The 22,232-nt window shown below is 28.9% G+C and overlaps 1 protein-coding gene across 2 annotated transcripts in view; it reads right to left on the bottom strand.

The window, feature by feature from the left end:
* LOC148284110 (uncharacterized) overlaps positions 1-22,232 on the bottom strand; it is a 219,850-nt gene that overhangs the window by 125,108 nt on the left and 72,510 nt on the right. For both annotated transcript variants that reach the window (XM_088242663.1, XM_088242664.1), the window contains one exon: positions 940-1,017. In XM_088242663.1, the coding sequence (XP_088098789.1) occupies positions 940-1,017 (78 nt within the window). The remainder of the gene's footprint in view (positions 1-939; positions 1,018-22,232) is intronic.

The following is a 22,232-nucleotide window of genomic DNA, read 5'->3' as shown; positions in this document are numbered from 1 at the left end:
AATATTAATTTCAATTGAAAAATGATTTGTCGGTAAAAGTAATTAAAGACTACAACTTAATATGATCAGTTTCGTAATTAACTACTGTTTAATTTCATGAGAACGTGACCTTCGGAACTTAATTTTAATTTAATTCTATAAAAATTCTATCCTTTTAATCGATTGTGATAATTAAGGTTGTTGCGTCTATGGAATAGTATCTCGTCTTTTATTGCATTTGTCTGCTGAGTATGCTTCATTCTCTTTGGCGGCATAACTGATGGTAGGTCCTGGATATAATTACGTGCTCATGAGATTTATCTAATTATGGTAGATTAATACAGGAAAACGTAAATCCTCGCAAACTAACTGGTGGTAAAGACCATTTAGTTACTGCAATTTTCTGCCGAGAAAACCTCAAATCTTTTTGTTCATTTAATTTCAATTGCATTTCTAATAAAATAAAATAAATTTGGAGAATAATTCAGTTTTAAAATACATTAAAAGAAATACGTCTATATTAATTGGATGTTAATGAATGAAATCAATTTGATTAAGAAAATTTACTATAAATGAATTAAGTTTTATATTTTTTCGATTAGTTTCGTGTCGGGGCAGACAAACAATATAATAACATAACGTAAAATTAAATTTATTTAATAAGGTGTTTTTACGCTCTTTAAGTGTAAGACGATCATCTTACCATCATGTAAGAAGAAAAATCAAGATATGCAGCGATTTGCATACCAATGAATGAGAGGTTCATGTACCCTATGCACCGTTAGGCGTGGAAAGGGAATGAAGAAGGAGAAGAAATTAAATTACTATCAAGCTGGTAAAATGCTGACTCACCGTAAAAATGTTTTTTAGAAATAATTTATACATTTGAATTTTACAGCAAATGTAGATATGATTTTGTAGTATTTTAAAGAATTTGTTTAAAAAGAAATGAAATAATACCTTGCATCCTTCACAGGTAAATGCACCAAAATGAAAGCCTGCAGCAGGTTCTCCGCACACTTTACACTGTTGATTCATCTGCAATAAAAAAAATACATTTATTAATAATCAAAATACACAAATGCATGCTTATATATTTTATATATTAAAAAAGTTGCTTGTTATATAAAGAAGGGTCCAATAAAATAATTTTGAGTCAAAAATATTGTTTCATCAAATCAAGACAATTAAATAAATGCGAATGAATTTTTATACGATTACGAAATCGTAATTTTTATACATATTTTTATCATTAGCAATAAAAACAGATATTCCAAAATAAAAATAGGTATAAGAAGATTTACACACAGAATACATAAAGTTAAAAAAAATCTCAAATATTACAAAATATAATACTTAGTAGAAGATCTCTAGTCTACACTCAAAAAAATTGAGTTACCAAAATCTATTTCCATTATTGTGTTTTATCATATATTTAATAACACCAATTGAAATTATTGTACTATCATTAATTTAAAAAAATAGTAAACTCCTCATTGCTTAATTAATTACAAACCTTAGTTATATAGTACACTAGAAACGCTCCCTCTACACTCTTGAAAACAGTTTTGAAGACAAAGGGTCGTTCCATCAGTTTCGATCATACAAAGAAAAAATACATTTTTCCATGCCTGTAAATGCGTTAGTTTTTAAACCGCAGATTTAATTGAACTCTACTGTGTTCATCGCCACTTTACTGTGAATTTGTCAACTTGTATGAAAGGTGTAAGTCGGATATTGTCATTCTTTCTTATGTGTAAGACCGTATTGCAATTAAACGAATGGGAGAGAAAACTGTTTACTTGTATAACTAATTCAGAAACAAAAATCCATTTCCATTATACATACAATAATATTTAGATTTTCAACTAAAAATAAATACAAAATTACCCACCAGTAAACCATGCAAATATTTTCACAATAAATTGGGTCTTCAAAATTTATCAGGTGTCTAAATTGAATTACCGTTAATAACTTCGGTAATTTGGTACTCGTATATTGAAAAGAATAATGATACCAATATTTCAGAAGTAATCATACAATAAACATAAATTAATAGCTGTGTTGGCCGGCTTATATATTTTGGCAACAAGGTGTTCCGAAGTATTGCGTGATTGAGAATCGTTCTCGATTGTGTGGAATAAGATGTCTGGGTAACACGATATCGATTCTCGATCCGAGCAGCATACGTATTCGCACCACACTTATCATCATATTACTTGTCTAATAAGGGATGGAAAAGATATCTAGATGTAAATTACAGCTAACGCATCGCATTTTTTTATCTAATATTTTTTCAACAAAAATTACGTGACTGTGCTTGTTATTTGTAATTGATTGAAGACTTGGTTTAAGAAAATACAAATGTCGCAAACCGTAAATTTTTCTCTTTTTTTCAGTTTTTGTCATTGAATGAAATGAAATCATATATAGTGCACTGTAGAAATTGATAATTTTGTAAATTTTTAATACTTTTTTTACTAACAATATTTTGAGTTTGTCCAAATTTTTGTAGACAAGGACTGGATTCAACTGCCTGGGGAGCTGTTTATATTAACATATTATAACAGAGATAAAGAACAATTAAGAGAAGGTTATATAGAAGTCTAGGCATCTACAGTAAAGTAATGTGGCCACTTAAACAAGTCCTGTAGATGCCTAGACTTCTATATTATTTTATCTTAAATGTTTTTTTTTATTTATTATTAAATACAATTTAAGAGCAAACTTTGCTGTTTTAAGACAATATTAAGAGACCTTTGTGAGTTTAAGTGCAAACTCAATAAAACCAATTAGAAACAAAAATAACGTATCATATAAAGATTGGGAAAAAAACAGAAAATGCTGCTAAACACCCATATGAAAGAATATTATAAAAAAGTTTGAACTGTCAAATAATGAGTGATACTGGCGCTACATAGTAAAAAAATGCTAGTTATATGATGTTCTATGTTCGTTCATACTCAAATCGATCAGGATAATGTGTATTTCAAAACCAACTGATGTTGATAATTATTTCTGTTTTCACAAAAACACCGTATTTTTAACAGTAAATTTGAAGTACCTTTATTTCCTTTGGAAATATTTTTAATGAAAGATTATATGAATGCATTGACAAAGAATAATAAAATCCAAAAATATTCTTTTAGAAATTTTAGACATTTAATGTTTTCAGAACGAGGTCTACAATCGTTTTAAAACAAGAGAGAGGAGAGAACTTAGGGTAATTTTATTATTTTTTTATGTCACATAATTAACACTATATGATGTTTGCTATGGTTCAAATATTGTTTTTTAAATTATTTTTAATTCATTAAAATTTATTAATACAAGTAAACCATATAAAAATCGCGCCAAACTAATAAAAAATTAAAGTTTATCGGCGCGTTTTTAATGCGAATGAAAAAAACAAGGAAAAAAAAGGAAATTATCACATAGAATCAGATGAACACAAAAAATAATACCATACTAAGAATTTGAAAAACAGTATTACGATCTTTTTTAAAAACGGAAAACTTTGAAATCTTAGTTTTTGATACGATATGATCGATTCTGATTCTATCTTCAAAACGTTTTCAAGTAATCTGATCCTTACGCACAATTTTTTTTTTGTTTAATTGAAAAAGTTGGCACTTTAATAAAATAAGATAAAATGTGGCTTATGCTCGCAACGTTCACTTCATATATTTATACTGTAGGAATGCATTTATTTAATTTCTAATGTATTTCTGTTCTTATGATTATTGGACCATTTACATAGAAGTTTTTTTTTAAAGAGTTTTATTATTCTCGATACAAAAAAAAAAGTATTTTCCATTCGCTGCTTGTTTTGTCTTCCTGAATAAGGTTTTTTTTAATGAATTTGTTTACGTAAATTTGTCTCCTTTTTTTTACACCAGCGTGCTCGATTCGAGAGTATAGGGAAATGTTATTTTTTTTAAAATACAGGTCTATGAAATACAGTCCAGTAAAAAAAAATTTTTTTGCTTATTAGTATCTACCATAAAAAATGCTTTCAAATTTGTAATTTTGAATTCTCGCGAAAATGGTCATTCCATTGACCACGCCCCCAATACGTCACCATTCGTGTTTATGTGTACCTGGCCATTAAAATTTGTTGAGAACAATATCACAAATCTCGATCACAACAACAAAGGCCAAACACGTCGTATTTTTCTAGTATCGTATTTTTATTTAATTTCTTTTTTACATTTATGCATGAAAACGTTTTTCTACAACATTCATATTCATTTTAAAAATACAAATTATTAAAAATCCATTTCATATATTATTATCGGTATTCGTAGTGTGTGATATTTCGCTATAAGGGGTGCGAGATCGATGTAAAAGGAGACGAGAGTGCTGGGAAGTAATAGAGTGTCTTGGAGGCGTCGGTTGATGTCAATATTATCCACAAAAAGACAAAGACAATTAAGTTTACGATTATTTTTAATTTTAACCCGAGTTGAGCAAAACCAATAACAAAAGCCTCGATATGCGGAGGGAGTGCTTTCAGTGAAAATATATTTTTTTAAATTCCACGAAATTTCCCTGTGTTGTTTACTATCAAAAATGAAATAAATGCCGTCGTGTTTGAAGATGAAGATAATCTCATAACGTTCAGCGTGTTTTTAAATCAGAATTACATTCGGCTAAGGTATCATTAAATACTTGAGACCGCTACGTGTGTAATTTTGGTACAATTTCTTAATTTATTTAGTTCAAGTATGAAATTTTTATTTGCGTGCTTCTCCCGAAACCGTGAATGGTGAAATGTCTAAATTAAGACCCCAGACTCAAGTAATAATTGTTGGTATCGAAATGGTTCAATTTTAGCCTTTGAATAATAATTATTTGTTCAAGGGAGTATAATCGTTAAATAAACATTCGTGCATGCTTAAAAACAAGGCACAGCGTCAGCGCCTTTAGTTTTTGTCTTGTGCAAAAATTAACGGGGATTTAAAAAAATAAACATGTTTTTGCCTCCAAGACATACGTTTAAAACACTTAAACTACAAAGTCGTACAAAACCAGTACTGCTTTACATAATTTGAACAATTTATTTGTAGGTATTATTTTAAGTTAAGTTGATCGAGGGATAAAGCAGTATTTAAATATTTTATTATTTAATATAATTAAGAAAATTGGTTTCTTTTAAAATTGTAACTACAAATATTCTATTTTTGTTACGATTGAAATTTTTGCAGTAAGTCTCTTAATTTTAAAAAGTGCCGGATTTCTTGTAAAAAATCTTTTCGACAAGAAAATAAGCACTTTTTAAGTTACTTACAGCACTAAATATAAAATTTCATGTAATTTTCTTATTTAAATAAAATTATACAGATAACACGTATTCAACAAAAATATGTTTACATGGTTTATTTATCAATTTTCAAATAAAAATTTTACTGAAACATCGAGATCAGTCAACGTATTGTCAATACAACAGTTGTTAATAAAAATTTATATACAAAAAAGGATGAAATATAGAATATTGAATTTTATACCAAAAATATTGTTAAATCATTTGCGGTAGTCACAAAAACGATATAACTGCTTTTTTATCCGTCCCATTCAGTATGCAACGATGAAACATGTATAATTAAGAAAGTATGGAAAGGGGTGTTGTGTTGACATTGAGAGTGAATGGACAATAAAAAAAACGACAGAACAGTAATGGATGCACAAAGCGAAGAAGACAAAGTAAAACGAAGCAAGATGAAATACAATAAAGACTTGAAGATCGAAATCTCAAAAATATTTTAAAAAGGAGTAATCGGCATGTGTGCATGAAAAGATATATGTGTCATGTGGCAATTTATCTTTTTTACTTACCGCTACGGATAAACAGTGTAGCGGTTAGTTTTTTTTTAAAACTCGATTTAGAAGGACAGTTTTGAAAAACGAACTGATTTTTCATAAACGTCATTGATTTTTTAAAAGCTAAAAATATACTTCTACCCGTATGCAGAGACAAACCTTAAGGTGAGGAAAGTACATTCTATTGTCTTCACCTTCAAGTTATTCTCTGCATTTGAAATTAGAATGTACTTTCCTCACCTTAAGTTTTGTCTCTGCATATGGGTATAAGAGTAAATTGCTGCTAAAGTTGAATAGATACACACTGGATAATATTTAAAACTGGTAGGTAAATTATCTACGCAAGTACAACTGCACAATCACACCTACTTTCCCAGCTTATCTACTGCGTCGGAATTTTATATTTGTCAAACACGCATGTACTTTATTCAATGGTCAATTGGATGTGGATTTATATTGACAAGCCTTTCCAATGCCGTTCCTTAAACGACCATTATATTTAAGACGCCTGAAACGCTGTACATTCCTAACAAAATGGCCGACTCCACTATTGTCCTTCAGACCTCGACGGTTATACAGTTTGGATGGCATCTACTGCGTCTTACATACCACCTTTAGAAGAATTTCCTTACGTGGTGACCGGTGACGTGTGGCGTCTATCAAGTCGCCTGGCGTCTCTTCCTCGATATAAGGCAGAACCAGAGGTGGAGTGAACTAGGAATGCAAGATTGATGACCGCGATTTGGCTTGCAAGATTACATCTTGCCGCATTCAGAGCAGATCTTTAAAGAAATGCAAATAAAACGATGGAAAAAAAGATTGAAAATGTATATTTTATCGTGAGAAGAAAATTTACATCCAAAGTTTAGAAATTTAAATTTAGTTTTGAATATTTTTGAAAAAACAAAAAAGATTTATTAATTCACTTTTTCTCATGTTTTTAATGTAAATTTTAAAAAAATCATCTTAAAGAGACATAAAAGTTTTAAAATTGCCTATTGATGTAGACTTAAAGCTAAACCTTTCATTTTCAATCATATAAATAATAAACAGATTAATGAATATTTACCTTAACCATACTGAAAATCTATAATTGAAAATATTACCTTTTAAGTTATCAGCTCAATAATTCATTGTTTAAAAAAGTTATTTGAATAATTCAACAAATAATAATTGATTTATTAAGATTTGAGAAAGCTGATATTTGAAATAAACTATTTGAACGAATAAACTTAACGTAAAGGTAAAGGGCAATTTTCTTTACGTATAATTAGGTTTGAAGACCCAAAATAGCTGTATTTAAAAAAATGACAAATTTAATCAATTTATATAACCGCTTAATAAGCCGTTTACTAATTATTTTTTTTTTAATTTAAAAAATAAATAACTGTTTTTTATTCCCGCAGACATGAAGCAGGATTTCACACCTTTTTATTGGGCGTATTTATAAGTTTGTATATCATGTCGGTTAGATTTATCTATAGACCACCCACATACCTATTTACATATATGCGGGCCTTATTGAAATCAAATGACTTAAACTAATATTTACAATTAAGAAATATTGATCAAAAACATATTTTTTCTATGCGAATAGAAAAAATGTGTGCATATGTAAATTTTTACAAATACATTTGTGTTCAAATATTCAATATTAGTGAACTTAAATAAAATGTTTTGCACATTTTTTTTTTAAATTGAGAAAAAAAGTAGCAACCCAAAGTCAGCTACAAAATTGCCAAATAGTAAAAAAAACTACCGTGATGCGTTCTAAAAAAGTTAACATACCAATAAAGTACCCAATGAAGCCATGTACATTCGCAGCATATGGATATCAAATTGCTTAAACCAAAACAATGTGATTTTTTAAAACATTTGTTTCAAATTAACGAAAGCGGTGTTATATTATTTATTTTACATTTAACAAAGGTATAAAAAATGATCAGCCCAGAAGATCAAAAGAGCTTGTCGGTCAAATTAAATAAAGAAAAACTTAACTAACGAGTTTTTCTTAATATTTTATCAAAATCATTAGCTATAAAATTTTATCGAGGAATATCTATTAAAAAAACATCAATAAAATAATATACATTAATAAGTAAATAGATCAAATAATGCAGAACGATCAATTGTTATAATATACAATATATCATTTTTTTAAATATATCACAAACACACATCACAGATACTATTTTTTTTAAACGGGGTCCAAAGTATTGAAAAGCTTTGGACCTAGCAGTAAAATGATATAATGGGAAAGTAATGGAATGATAATAATTTAATTTAATAATTAAAAACAAACAGTTATTCAAAAAGTCTAAGTCACGCACGGTATAAATAATATTTGAGATTAGTATGAATAATTTATTTTCACATAAATTAACATGCATTACAGGATATTCAAACATTAATAGCTATGAATATCTAAGCTACGGGAAAAAATAAAATATTAATCATATGTTTAAGATTTTAGTCTTATAATGAGGTGTTCATAACTCTCATGAGGTATTCCTTTAGAAAAAAACGCGTGTTTTAATGAAGACATTCTTCATAATAATAAAGATATTAATTTTTAATCTGGAGATATTAAAAATCAAAACATCTCATTAAAACATTCAAATTTCTGTCGTTATAAAGGTCATAAATAATATCTTTGTCGTGTTTCATCAGCACAGTTTTTCAATCAGTATTTTTTGCATAAAATTATCTTTAAAAGATGACGAAAAAGTGTATCTCTAAACAAATTGCTTTCGAGGGAAAACAATTAAGATACACTTAGTGCATTTTATTAGGTACAATATGGGTATATTGGGAAAGCTTTCCATTGTTAAAATTGTTGGTAAGGATACAGATTAAAAAGTTAATAAAATAATAAAATTTTAATATTGATTTAATTTACATTGGGTTATTTAAAAAATAGTCAAAACTCCGCATTGGTGTTTTATTGATGTTTTATTGAACTATGAATTAAATGGAGTTATTATTTACATTCTATAACTTTTATGAATTATGAATAAGACAATGTTACACATATATATATATGAATATATGATATATATATGAAGTTGTCTTGCCCGAACGTTGGCAAAATACTTTTTATTGATAAGTTGGTACCTAGGTACTTGTTTGTGATTAAATTCCAAAACTAAAAATTGTTTATATTCAAATATTTAATTTTAAGTAGGTACCTAGATACTCGTTTATGGTTAAATTCCAAAACATAAAATAAATATTTGAAAATGTGACATTCTTTTTGCAAATGTCAAACTCTGGTCGTGTACTAAAGGGTGTACTTATGTAGAAATACGATTTTTAAAAATATATTAAATTTGATATTATTTTAGTGTTACCGAAAATCCAATAAAAAGAAATAAATGAGTAGGAATCGTTAGGAATTTCAGGAAAAATCTGATTGAGATCCACAAAAAACAAATGTTGTTTGTAAACATACTAAAACAAACTTTTTTTATACACAAAAAAAAACATCTTTCCATTTTTTTGCAAATGCATTTTCCTCAAATGCAACCCTGGTAGATCGATGAATAAAACATTTATGCTCTTAACTTATTTTTTACATATTCGATTGAAGATTTTTATATCTACAAACACGCACAGCGCAAAGATCTATACTTCTCTGAAAACCTCACGTAAATTGGTTAAGCCGTTAAGGAGGAGTACGGGGACATCACACGTACAGAGAAATTATATATTTAAAGATATGCGATAATGTAGTATGCAAATAAAGGTTTCATAATAAAACTAAGATTTATGTTCAATGTCAACTAAGGTAAAAATCCATTCAACATCATTTTAATTAAATTGATTGGGAATGCTGTTTTTCATTTTTATATATTGGGTAGGAATGTAAAAGTTTTTTTATTGAGTAGGTTTATAATGAGTTTATTATACATTATTCAAAATAAAAATAACTTGTAAAGAAACTTTGTAAATATTTAAGTGGTTTGATAATGTCCTAACAAGACGAAACAAGTCTCAGTATACACTCTTGTAAATTAAAAAAAATAAATGAGAATTGTATCCAATAAAAGTATTTTATTTTGGATACCTTATGCCCATGTATGCCTGTGATGAATTTTTCACGTAAATCACCCAATGACACGTCACAATTCATGTAAACGCTTAGAAATGCATATTCTCCAAGGTTTGCACCTGTGCTGAAAACATTATAGTTTGTATTAACTACGATTGAAAATCCGTTCCGATCAAGTATTATAAAGCTCAGTTCACATGGCGTTCGGTGTTCGCGCCGCCTCGGCGTTCCTGCCTAAGTGTTTTATCACGAAGTGGAGGCACCTTTAACGACCCGCGCCTTCGCCACCGAAATTAGATAGATTAGACAGTCTGTTGACTTTCAAGCGCTCACCCGCCTGTTATTATAGATTCGGCTACTTACCATCCATGGAACACGACTCCAGCATTTGTCAAGACTAACTTTGGATAATATTCAATAAACGATGAACTTCGTCAATAGGTCTGCTTATGAGCATCAATCAAATATATGTGCTTTCTCACAAAAAAAGAAGAAAGTTTTCTCAAAAAAATCTTTCGCTCATTGAAATTAACAGTTTTTTTTGTGGTTTTTTTATTTAGAATAAATATACATAATATTTAAATGAAATACTTTTTTTTTAAATAATGATTTCATATTTATTATATTTATAACGTTTCCCATTACGTAAAAGAAAAAAAAATATTCACAAAAAGGGGAATGACACTTACAATAATCCGATTTTTAAAATTTTTCATTTGATCAGTAAGTATTCAGTCTATTGTCTACAGACATTTGGACAAACTAAAAATATTGTTATATTATGATCATTATTTTGAAAGATTTATTAACTCAATCGACGCCCTTAACAAGTCACTAAAATTTTCATAATCGCAAGTAACGCCGCTTATTTCTGGGTAACTAATTCAATGTTATCAACTTGCGGTGAAAATATTGTTAGGACTACGTTAGGATGACAAGAAAATCAACACTACTTCTTTTTTATGGTTAAGGAACATTTTATTCAATTCATACTCTGATGCATTGGGCTCCTTTAACAATATATAATTTACTAACTCAAGTAGTAAATTATATTTTGTTGAAATGAATTTAAATGCATGCAAGTGCTTTCTCTAAAAAAATCCTGCCTAATAGTATCATAATTGATTTTCTTAGCTTTGCTGGCGGTAAAAAATTCAAATTTTAAATAAGAAAAAAAGAACCAAAACCAGTTTTAAAGTTTTTGATTCAAATTTATTACAACTGAGGGGGATTTTTTTAAAAGGGAATATGGAAGCTTAGTAATTTACAGGGCTTTTGACCGATCATTGGCGGAATTAAGTGGCCACATGAAATATTCTGCTTATGTTTGAGCATCCACGTTTTCTAAACTAAAAATATTTTGAAGCACTCAAAATCTTAATTTTGACTCAACGAAATGAAAACAAAATTTTGGACACTGAAAATTTATAGTAAATGCACGAAATACGTAGAAAGCCGTGTGTTGAAACTAGTCTATATTTGTTCAAGTACGACTTAATTGCATGTGAAATGAATTCGTTTGCGTCTAAAATAAATCATTAATTTTACCAATACGTGGGTTTATGAGCTCATTATGAAAATTTCATATGTCGTCATCGTGAATGTACGCACGACTTCAAATTTCTTCCCTGGGTATGGCCCACCTTAATGTTTCTACTATCGTACGTATAATTACATACCCTTTTTTCATATTAACCCATATTAATAAAAATAATTAGTCGCTTAAATAACATTTTGCTCAGAATTGCCAAGCAATAAAAGACATTTATTTATTTCTCAGCATTGATAACTACAATTAACCAGTAATTACTATCATATAAATTATAATTGAGATACGCATTAAAAAAATTTATCCACGCTAAGCTATGTACTGATAATAGTTATATTCTGAGAAAAGTTTTATTTCAGTACGCAACATGTATAATATTTTTTGTTTAACAACGCACTATGTTCGGTAGATATACATTATTTAAAATAACACGTGTTGAAAAATGTACAAATGGGATGTTTTTAAAAAGCTGGGTTAAAATACCTTTTTATGAATCGGGTTGTGGTTCCGTGGCTTGTGTTGCGGACTCACAAACCAGAGGTCCGAGGTTTGAACTCCACTGTACCCTAACCTGATTTCCATTTTCTACTAACACTTTGTATCCCGGAGCCGTGTAAACACGTGATTATATAACGACGCGTTGTGTCCCGGTCTCGTGTTTTCACGTGGCTTACCAGCTGTTTAGAAAAGTGCATTTTATTGACATCTAGTGACTTTTATTGGTCATTTTTTGCTGCTGGTAAACTACGTGAAGACACGGGACCGGGTTATTATAATCACGTGTTTACACGGCTTAAAGATACAAAAAACAAATAAAGGAGTGAGACCCTGTATATCTGCAAACATTTCTATGTGGCTCTCCATAAAGACCAATGTTTGCAAAACTATCATACAAAAATATTTCAAATTGTTTTAAATAAATGTGAGAAGTTTCAATTGATTTAATCCAGTATTTTTATAATTATGACACTTTCAAGAAACCTTTCACAAAGCAGGAAATTTCACGAAAATGGGCCGGGCACAGGGTAAATTCTATGTGTATTCGGCCGGTGCTCAAAGAGTTAATAAGTTATTTACAACTCGTTGAAAACGATCACCAAAACATAAATATTTTGGTCAATTATAAGAACGCTAATACTTTATTAAAAAAATAATTAAAAAGCTAATATTGTTCTGAAATAAATTGGTTATGAGAAAAACAATTTTTTAATTCACCGTTCTATATATGTGATTTGTAAAAATTATTTTACAAATAAGGAATGAAAAACGCTGAAAAATAACGATGAACAAAAAAACGAAAAGTCGAATAGCAAATCTAAAAGTATCGCAATTAAAAATATTACATAAATCTTGTTGATAGTGATAGTAATGTAATTTATATAGATAGTGTACAATACTGTGTTTTTATGCTTCTTATATTACGTTTTCTTACTGTTTTGAATTGTATTAACTGATATTGTGTATTGTCACAAAAATGTTTTCTTTTTATGTACGGTCCCAAATGAGTTTTTTTTATAAATCCTGGGAGTAAAATATGTAGTTCATGTATTATATATTTTATTTATTATGAAAAAATATATAGTCGAAAAAACCAAATGAATGTTTTTTTTTCTTAAAATTAAAAAGTATTTTTGCTAAGCACTTATTTTTTATCGAATTGACTTAAATTAATCCACTAAATTTAGAGAAAACACGGTCTGACTTTTCTTTATACAAATCTGCATATTTTCTCCTTGGATTGTGGCATTAGAGCAGTATTTTTTTTACGCAGTATAGATATTAACAATAAATTGTTCATTATGGGAACTAGAATCATCCGAAAAACCTTTAAAGTACCCAGTTTAATCTGCCGTCTTTGGACGTACGGTTTACGAGTGCAAATATAATAACTATTTTTGAAAAATATAAAAAGTACCGAAACAAAAAAAAATAATCTGATACTTTTTCTGAAATAAAACAACCAAGCTGGTTCAGTTTTTTAGGTAAATAGGACATCGAAATTTAGATTTTTTTCAAAGCATAATTAGTCCGATGTGGAGTTGTCTTTTTTGCACAGTATCGGAGAAGCTTTTGCAAGAGAATGACCGAAAAACAATGTTCAATTACGTGTTCATCAAAATCCTCAGCCACCGCCTATCCTCTTAAACATGATCCTTGCATACAAATACATGATCTGTCGTTTAGTCCGTTACAATACATTAAATGTCAACTGTCTTGTTGCTTTCGAACCGAAAATAAATGAAGCATTAAATGAAATTAATTCACTTTGTATTGGTAAGGGCATTTTAAATGCATGTTGGAAATTAAAACCGTCGGATATCATTACAAGACCAGCCAAAAAACACTCAACAAATTATTTTCGCTGGTTTAAATTATACTGGTTTCATATTCTTAAATTGAGCTTAAAGCTTTCTTCAGAAAGAACCTACATGTGTATAACATGTAAGAAATATTTTCGAAAAAAAAAAATTGATTTTAAGATTTTTTTGTTCTTCTGTACTACTCCTATAATACAAGTACTAAATACTAATGAGGGTGTTGGATTGAAACACGATTTAAATCAAATTGTAATATTTTATGTGTAAAAGAATGCATCTCTATTTTATTATCTAATGATAAGTATTTTTTATCTTAGTAACAAAACTAGGATACAATTGAATCAGTCAGAAAGAATTATTATTGCTTTCATTCCGGTGCAATATTTTTTTTTACGTAAATGGTGCCGTATACATCATCCACTTGGTAATTTAAATTATAGTAAAGTTAAATAAATATTGAGAGAAACAGATACTTTAGTGAATATGTTACACTACCTAAACTTATAAATATATATATTTAATTTCTTGTTTTTTGCATTTGTTTTACTAAACACATTTTAAATTATTGTATCTTTGCCTTAAAGGATTTTTTTCGGCATGAGTGTCCCACAAATCATTAAAACAATACAATTTGTAATTTGTACGTAGGTACTGTTCGTTAACTAAATAAAATAAAACAATTTATCTTAGTTTCTTACTTGGTGAATGTAATTTATTATAGAAATATAAGACAAGTGATTTATAAATCCACAAACTTAGAATAATCAGCGACCGGTTTCATCGCTTTCGCGACATATTTGAGACTAATATATTTACTAAAAAATTCGATGTTTTTATACAAAATTCGATGATAGTGAATTTAAAATTATTAAACAGAAATTAAATATAATTTTTTTTAATAAGGTTTTTTTTGCAGTGTTAAATACAAGAGTTTATGAAACGTTTTATTAATAAGTTTTAATGTACAAATATATGTTTGTGACACAGTAGTGAGTTTTTTCTGTAAGTAATTCCTTTCATCAATTCATTTGTATCGTATGACTGGAAACAAGAGCGATATATGATTTAAATTGCTTTAGAGTGAGATGAATATACGATGACGAACGAACAAATTTACGAAACGAAATTGTGACTGAATAGGCCTTCAGGTTTCTATCTATCCTAGCTATTTCATTCCGGTGAGGCTGTCTCTTTTCTCACCATTTTTGTTTAATTATAATAGTTCTATTGGGCGCGTAGTGTTATACATAACCAGCCATAAAACCACAACAAAGTATCGAAAAAAATCAAAAATATATTTTTTTAAAAAAAACATGATTCATGATGACTAAAATAGATGTAAATAATATAAAAAAAACAAAAAAACAGTCAAGTGAAAACCATCGAGGATTTAAAGAATTTAATTTTTCTTCTACGGTTTTTTTGTTGCTAAATTCATTGATTGAAAAAATACATTGAACTTTACAATAAAGATTGAAAATGTCGCAAAAGCGATGAAACTGGTCCACTGGTTATTCTAAATTTAAGTATATTTCATCTTTGATTTCTGTTATACCAATTTAATTATTTTATTAAGTAAACAAACAGTATGCAAAAAATATATTGACTTTTTTTGTATATTCGTGTAGAACACCCATGCACATACCAAAAAAATTTTTTTACGCTTAATACAATTTAAATTATGTTGAATTTTAATTTTTTGGTAGCTATTACTGAAATCTTAAATATTAAAACCATTGAATACATAGCCTCCGAAAATACTCGGATTTATGGTACAGTGCATAAAAGTGGTCATATACATGTCATGAAATTAAAATATACGACTGTGGTCAGCATAAGGATAAGGAAGCGAACTGAACATTGTAATCGAACATATGGAGCGGTTGCTTTCATTCTATACATTACTGAATCCAACGACCCTAAATCTCAACCAAGAGTAAAAACCAGTACGTTTTATTGTGACAATAACGTTGCTTTGGGTAATTTTTGCATCGGAAATCACAAATTCTCCTTCGTATTTGAGGTTAATTAAAAACAGGATATCAGAAAAGGAATTGTGAAATTAAAAAAGTTGCAATAAAATTTGATACTTTGGGAGCTTCTACATAATTGACTCAATTTATCGCACCTGAAAACATATTAGTAGCGCAAGTCCAAAATCATAGTGTTTGTGTTAGTTTTGTTCCTGAATATATTTTTTATCCACATAAATAATGACTTTATTTCAAAAATATTCACGTGGCCATATAAGCCAAAATATTTTTTTTTTCATAAGTTCACGATATAATAGTGGTAGAACTATCAAAAATATAAAATACATGGTTATTTCTGAAAAAAAAAACTAGATGGCACAATAGAAGTGAATTTACGTGTTTGTTTTTGCGCATGAATATGCATATAGTTTACTAATAGCGCGAGCGTGTGTTACTTACTGCTCTCCTGTAAAAATGATTTTCTTTTAAATTGTGCCACTATTGTTCCTGGGATGTGCGTGTTTTGTCATCGAAATTAATAAGGTATTTTTATTTAAAAAATCTCGTGTTTTTGTAAAAATTTCGTTTTTTTTTCATAAATTAAAAAAAAATGCGTTTTAATGATTTTCACAATTGTTTCAATTTTAGGGGGCATTTTTAAGGAATTGTAAATAACTAATTATTAAAATATGGTAACCAAGTTGTGATAAAATGGAATTTAAGCATTAAATTTCTGATATGTGAGTTCGTAATAATAGTCACGGGACCACACGTCTATCAAAACTTATGTGTTTTTTTTAAATAGGTTTTTATTTAAAGGCCTAATGAATCAATGAATTGTTCGGTTTAAGCCCTCAGTTGGCCCATTTTGTATGTTATGTTTATGTTTATTAAATAATGGTTGTCAATAATCATCATTCTTTAAAAACAAAAGCTTCATTTGAATAACCTACGTATTTTTTATTTTATAAAAATATCTGATCAAATTTTCAAAAAGTACGGTTTGAAGCAAATTTAACGAATTGTAACGAAGTCAAACATTTAAGAAAAATTGATTAGTATGTAGATTTGGAGTCAACTATTATTTATTCCGACGTGTTAACAACAATATTATGAGGTGTAAAAACATGTGTGGTTTGCGGGCTTATTTCAAAGTAAATTTGCGAACCAAATGAAATTCCACTTAAAATTAAATATAATCTGATATCAAAGTAAAATAAAGTATTCTGCAAAAAAATACGTTTTCTGTAAGCTGACCTATTTTGGTTAAAAATAATTAAATTCGTTTTGAATACTGCGATTACACACATTTTCGTGTAAAACAAAGATTAATCTGATAAAAATTAAAAATTATTGAAAAAATACGTGTCGGATGGTCAACTTACCAGAGGCTATTAACCCGTTACCGACCAAATGAATTTCTTTTGTTTAAATAACTTTGAAGGCAAGATATAAAAAAGAGAGATAATGGACTACGAAAAAACGCCTTAAAAATTTACAAAGTAAATGTTGATTGATGCACAAAACGAAGAATACCGAAACATGGCATTACATGGCCAAATAGAACAAATACCTAGAGAAAGAATAGTCAAAAGTTAGAATAATTGGAGAACGTGCATGAAAACATGTATGAATGAGGGGGAAACCAGGTCTGTATGCAAAGAGTTCTATCCTCTCAACGGGAAAACGGCGAGATGGTTTGATTTTTTTTGTACCTATTAATAGCTTCTATTAGAAAATGGCTGCTGAGGACAGAAGAAGTTGGAGACAAAAGATGAAGGAGGTCAATGCTCGATCTGGGCTGTAGCGCCATCGATGAAAAAAATTATTATAAATATGTTTTTTTAAAACATTCTGATAGTCCCTTTTGTATATTTCTTAAAAACATTTATGAAATATTTTTTAATCACCATCCTTACCTTCCGTATCAAAGGGTGCATAAAACATTGCCTAAATCATTGAGCGCATAGAGTCATGATCATTTTTGATAAATGAAGGTAAGATGATTAATTAAACGCTTCGAGTGCCTGTCCGGGAGCTATGAAATATCCTTGTTTAGCAATAATTTTTCAAATTAATATTTAATACTAACCATGTCGGGAATTGAATCCTAAACCTATTGCGTGATATTAAGTCAAAATGGAAAAATAATGATTTGTAAGTTGAATATTGAAGAAATTTGCAAAAAAAACACAACAAACTAACATTTCCATTTTTTTCAAAATACGGATTAATTTATTTTTTTCAATGTTGGATAAATGCGTTAGTCATATTAAATTCAAACCTTAATTCATCTAGGCACCAACATAAAACGATTATGGAGAGATAAAAACGAGAAGTTATTTTCCTAATTTAATGATAATATTGAGAATTTTATGGATACATTTTCGACAAATCATTTAGAACGTTGGTATTATTTTAGTAAATTCAAAAATAATTTTAATGTTATTTTATCAGTATATGGGCTTTTATACCCGTTCTAATAAACAAAAAATTACAAAGACAATGAAGGGTTAAAAGTCTTTTGATACGCATCGTAAAAATTAAAAAGAAGCAAGTGCGGGTTTGTTCAAAGGCAAGTTTTCAAGATGAAGTTTTTGATTAAAATTTTAAAGAAATTATGAACGCGACGAGCCGTATGATGGAATGAACAAAACAAAATTGATTTAAGATTTCGAGTGATTACGATTTTCCCGTAAAATTATAATATTGTTTGATTAATCGATTAATTTTCTGAGCAACATTATTATTAAAATGGATCAACTCACGTGATCCTAATTGCTTTTTTACCGTTTTGCAGCCCCAGCAAATAGTATAATAAAAATTTAAAACTGCAATTAAGACATTAAAAAATAATTTATTTTTTAGCTTTTAACAAAATTAAATAATTAAGCCTAAATTTAAATAAAAAAAAAAAAAGGTTTTTTTTTCACCGGTGATGATCTGCGTGCGTGTATGAGATGATGTAAAAAATGTAGAGCAAACGAAGTCGGTATACAAAGTCGGAGTAAGTGGAACTTTATTTCCTTTTTTTACCCCACATGATGGTTTGGCTTTTAATTTAAAGCACAATGTTTTGTCTATCTTACAGTCTGATGCTCAAATTTGGCATTCACCTACGATGTTAGAGGTCTCGGTTTCAATTCTCGACATGATTGATAAAAAGTATTTAACATTTGTGCATTACACTGCATTATTATAAAGTAACCTGACTGGCACAAGGGCGCCTGATTAACAGTAAGACTAATTATTTTTTATGAACTTATGTTACAGAAACATTATCGAGAAAGTTACAATTTAAATTTAATTTAATTGAAAATTTAATTAGTTTAATTTTCTAATTATAAATGGTATATTCTCTAATTTATTTTTGTTCTTCAATTTTTAATTATAAACGATATATTTTCAAATTTATGTTTATGCTTCATTTTTTTTTTATTATCGGTATGTTTTCCAATTTTTAATAATTATGTCTCATTTCTTTACTATTAATGGCATTTTTTCTAATTTATATTTATGATTCAATTTTTATTATTATTACCTGCATGTTTTCTAATTTATATTTATATTGATTTTTTCTAATCTTATTATTCTTCTTTGAATTTATTAAGCATCATTTAATGAAATTAAAAAAAACACATGTAAAATAAGAAGGTTCTTCCTAAACACATAAATTTCCTAGCTAGTCGGGACCTGAAACCAAAAAACTTTGTACATTTTTAAACTGTGAAATACATAAATAAATTCATAAATGGTGCACGGAAGTAGTTTTCTACGCACCGTTAGCAGTAAATAAAAAAAATGATTAAAGAAAACTCATCCGAGTGGCAATTTTTGAAAATTATTAAACATCAATAGTTTTAGATCGAAAATGCAACGAAATTAAATTACTTACTATTGCATGGTTCTTGCCTTTAGTATAATCTACCATATAGTAATCTCTTTGTTATTATGAAGGAGAACCTATTTCACTTATAGCTTATTCTTAGATGAGGTCCCACAGGTTACAAATAATAAAATGAGGTCAGAATGCGATGAATAAAAACGATTAAAAAATAGTCACTGAGATGGTTTGGTCATGTAGAACGAATGAATGACAAGAGCGCAATAGAATGACAATAGCTAAAGAGAATGACAATATGCCCGCCCCTATATGTTTATATATTGTATATGTAAATAAAGTATAAAATAAAATAAATAAAATAAGAGCATGGTAAAACATATGTATAAGGCGAGAATGAATGGTAACATAGGACGAGGACTATTATTTATTTTTTTAAGATATTTCTATATTTAAGTCATTTCTTGACATTACTCAACAATGAATATGCCGTATTTTAAAATCAGTGCTGCTTACCTCAGAACAGATATTTACTATACCCAGTGAGGATAGACAATGTCTTATGTGTTTGCTGATAATTTAATTTTACACAATTGTTTTTACTTAATTGTACATTTATCCCTGTTTTTCAAACATAACATATTGTATTATTTATTACAATAAAAACCGATTTTCGTAAATGAACTGAACTGAATTAAGTTGTAAATATGTTGAAGATAGTGCAATATTACATAGTTATATAAACTTCTGAAAATATGCACAAAAAATACGACACTGGCTGGAACTAGTGGCGATGTGAATAAAGCCACTAAAAAAGAAGAAGAAGAAATAATGAAATGACTTGTGGAAACCTGTCTTACAGATGTAAAAGTAGATTTGCATGGGAACTGAATCTGATTGCAATGAACATCGAAACTCCTAAACTTTAGACCCTTACTCTAACTGATTGTGACTATGCTAGATCTTAGGATGTTATTTTCCGTGAGAGTTGGTAATTATCTCGACATGGTCAGAGTCATAGAAACATATATTCTTGTTGAATCCAATTTGTCCAAACGTTTAAACGTTCGGACAAATTGGAGCTTAAGCTCTAGCCCGTGACCTTGCCAGAAATATTTAAATAGATAGCATAGCAAATCTGTGAATGTTATGTTTAAATCGAAATATTTTAACTATAGACAGACCTAGACATAGTTAATAATAATGGTTCAGACAGTAAATAGTTAAAAATAGTGGATTTTAATTTCAACAAGGATAAACATAATTATTTACATTTCCATGTTTGTTTGCTAACATGTGTACTTGGCGTAGTTTGAACTGTGCGAACCAGCAGAGAAAGCAATAGTTTGCCTCATTTTACGTTGTTTTACAGAAAATCTGAAGAAGATATATTGAAGAAGTAGGAGTTACGAGTGGTTTGGTGATATTTTGCTCCAGATGGGAAGTATATGTTTTTTATCATCATCATTCCCTTTCCGCACCTAATGGTGCATAGAGCACTACATTGGTATACCAATTGCAACGTAGCTTGATCATTTTTATAACATGAAGATAAAGTGATCTGTCTTAAGCTATGAAAGATACCAGTCTTGGGGCTATGAAATAGTCTACTGTAAAAACACTATTTTTAAATAATTTTTCATGTCAACCTTGTCGGGAATTGAAACCAAGACCTCTTGCATTGACCATTACTCCAAGAGGCCTATGAGCCATATATATTTTTAGAACGATGTTATAAAACTAAATGGATTAAAGTAGAAACAGAGCGTTTTTCAGAAGAAAAAAGAAAGGTGAAATTTTATAATGATACTCTAGTTGTGTATTAGGGTGGGCCGATATTTTTTTTCTTCCGAATTTTGGAATAAAAAGAGGTCTAAAAAATTGCCTTTTAGATTACTGGGAATGCAAAAAATATTTGATACTACTTTTGACCCTCAACCAGAGCTTGAAGTTTTTGAAAAAGTCGATTTTTTGCCCTAAACCGGCTGTCGTTTCGTATTTAAGCAAGAAAATCTGTCCACTTAAATTTTATAATGCGGATTAAACGATATTGAATAAGCACCCAAGGGCGTGAGTTGCACTTTGTTTTTTAAAAAATGGGTAGCATTGTTTTAACGAGCCATTGTTTTCATCAATATACGCCATGCGCTCAACGGAATTAGTTCCGTGGAGTGTAATTTTTTTGCATTTCGGTAGTCTTAAAACGTGTTCGAATTTGTAATGTTATTAAATTATATCTTTACCAACAAAATAATAATTTGATCAATATGGATAATTAACAAAATGTTCAGACAGTGATAAACTTCAAACATCGGTTGAGGGCCAAAAGTAGTATGGAATATTTTTTGAATAATTTTCACGTTCAATGTGATCCAAAATGCAACTTTTTAGACCCGTTTCACTTTCATGTCTAATAAAATAAAAAAAATTCATACATCATCGGCCCACTCTATTGTGTATCTAGTTTGTGTCCAGGTGGAAAAATAATACAATTCTATGTGTGAAATAGAACCAGAAGCATAAATCAGTGCTTTCGACTCAATGGCTGCTCTTAAGTAAAATCTCGACTAAGGAAATCGAGTGGAGATAATTCCACTTTGTTGTGTAGTGGTTGACGCCTTTTGCCTATCATATTTGAGCTCCAGGGTTCAATTCCTAGTAAAGTATGTAAAATATAATTCTAGAGGACGTAAAATATTAT

This window comes from Micrasema longulum, unplaced genomic scaffold (genome assembly GCF_059751315.1).
Source record: "Micrasema longulum isolate JH-2025_06_02 unplaced genomic scaffold, ASM5975131v1 h1tg000149l, whole genome shotgun sequence".
In the NCBI taxonomy this organism is placed as follows: Eukaryota; Metazoa; Arthropoda; class Insecta; order Trichoptera; family Brachycentridae; genus Micrasema; species Micrasema longulum.
This window is presented reverse-complemented; position numbering and strand designations above follow the sequence as displayed.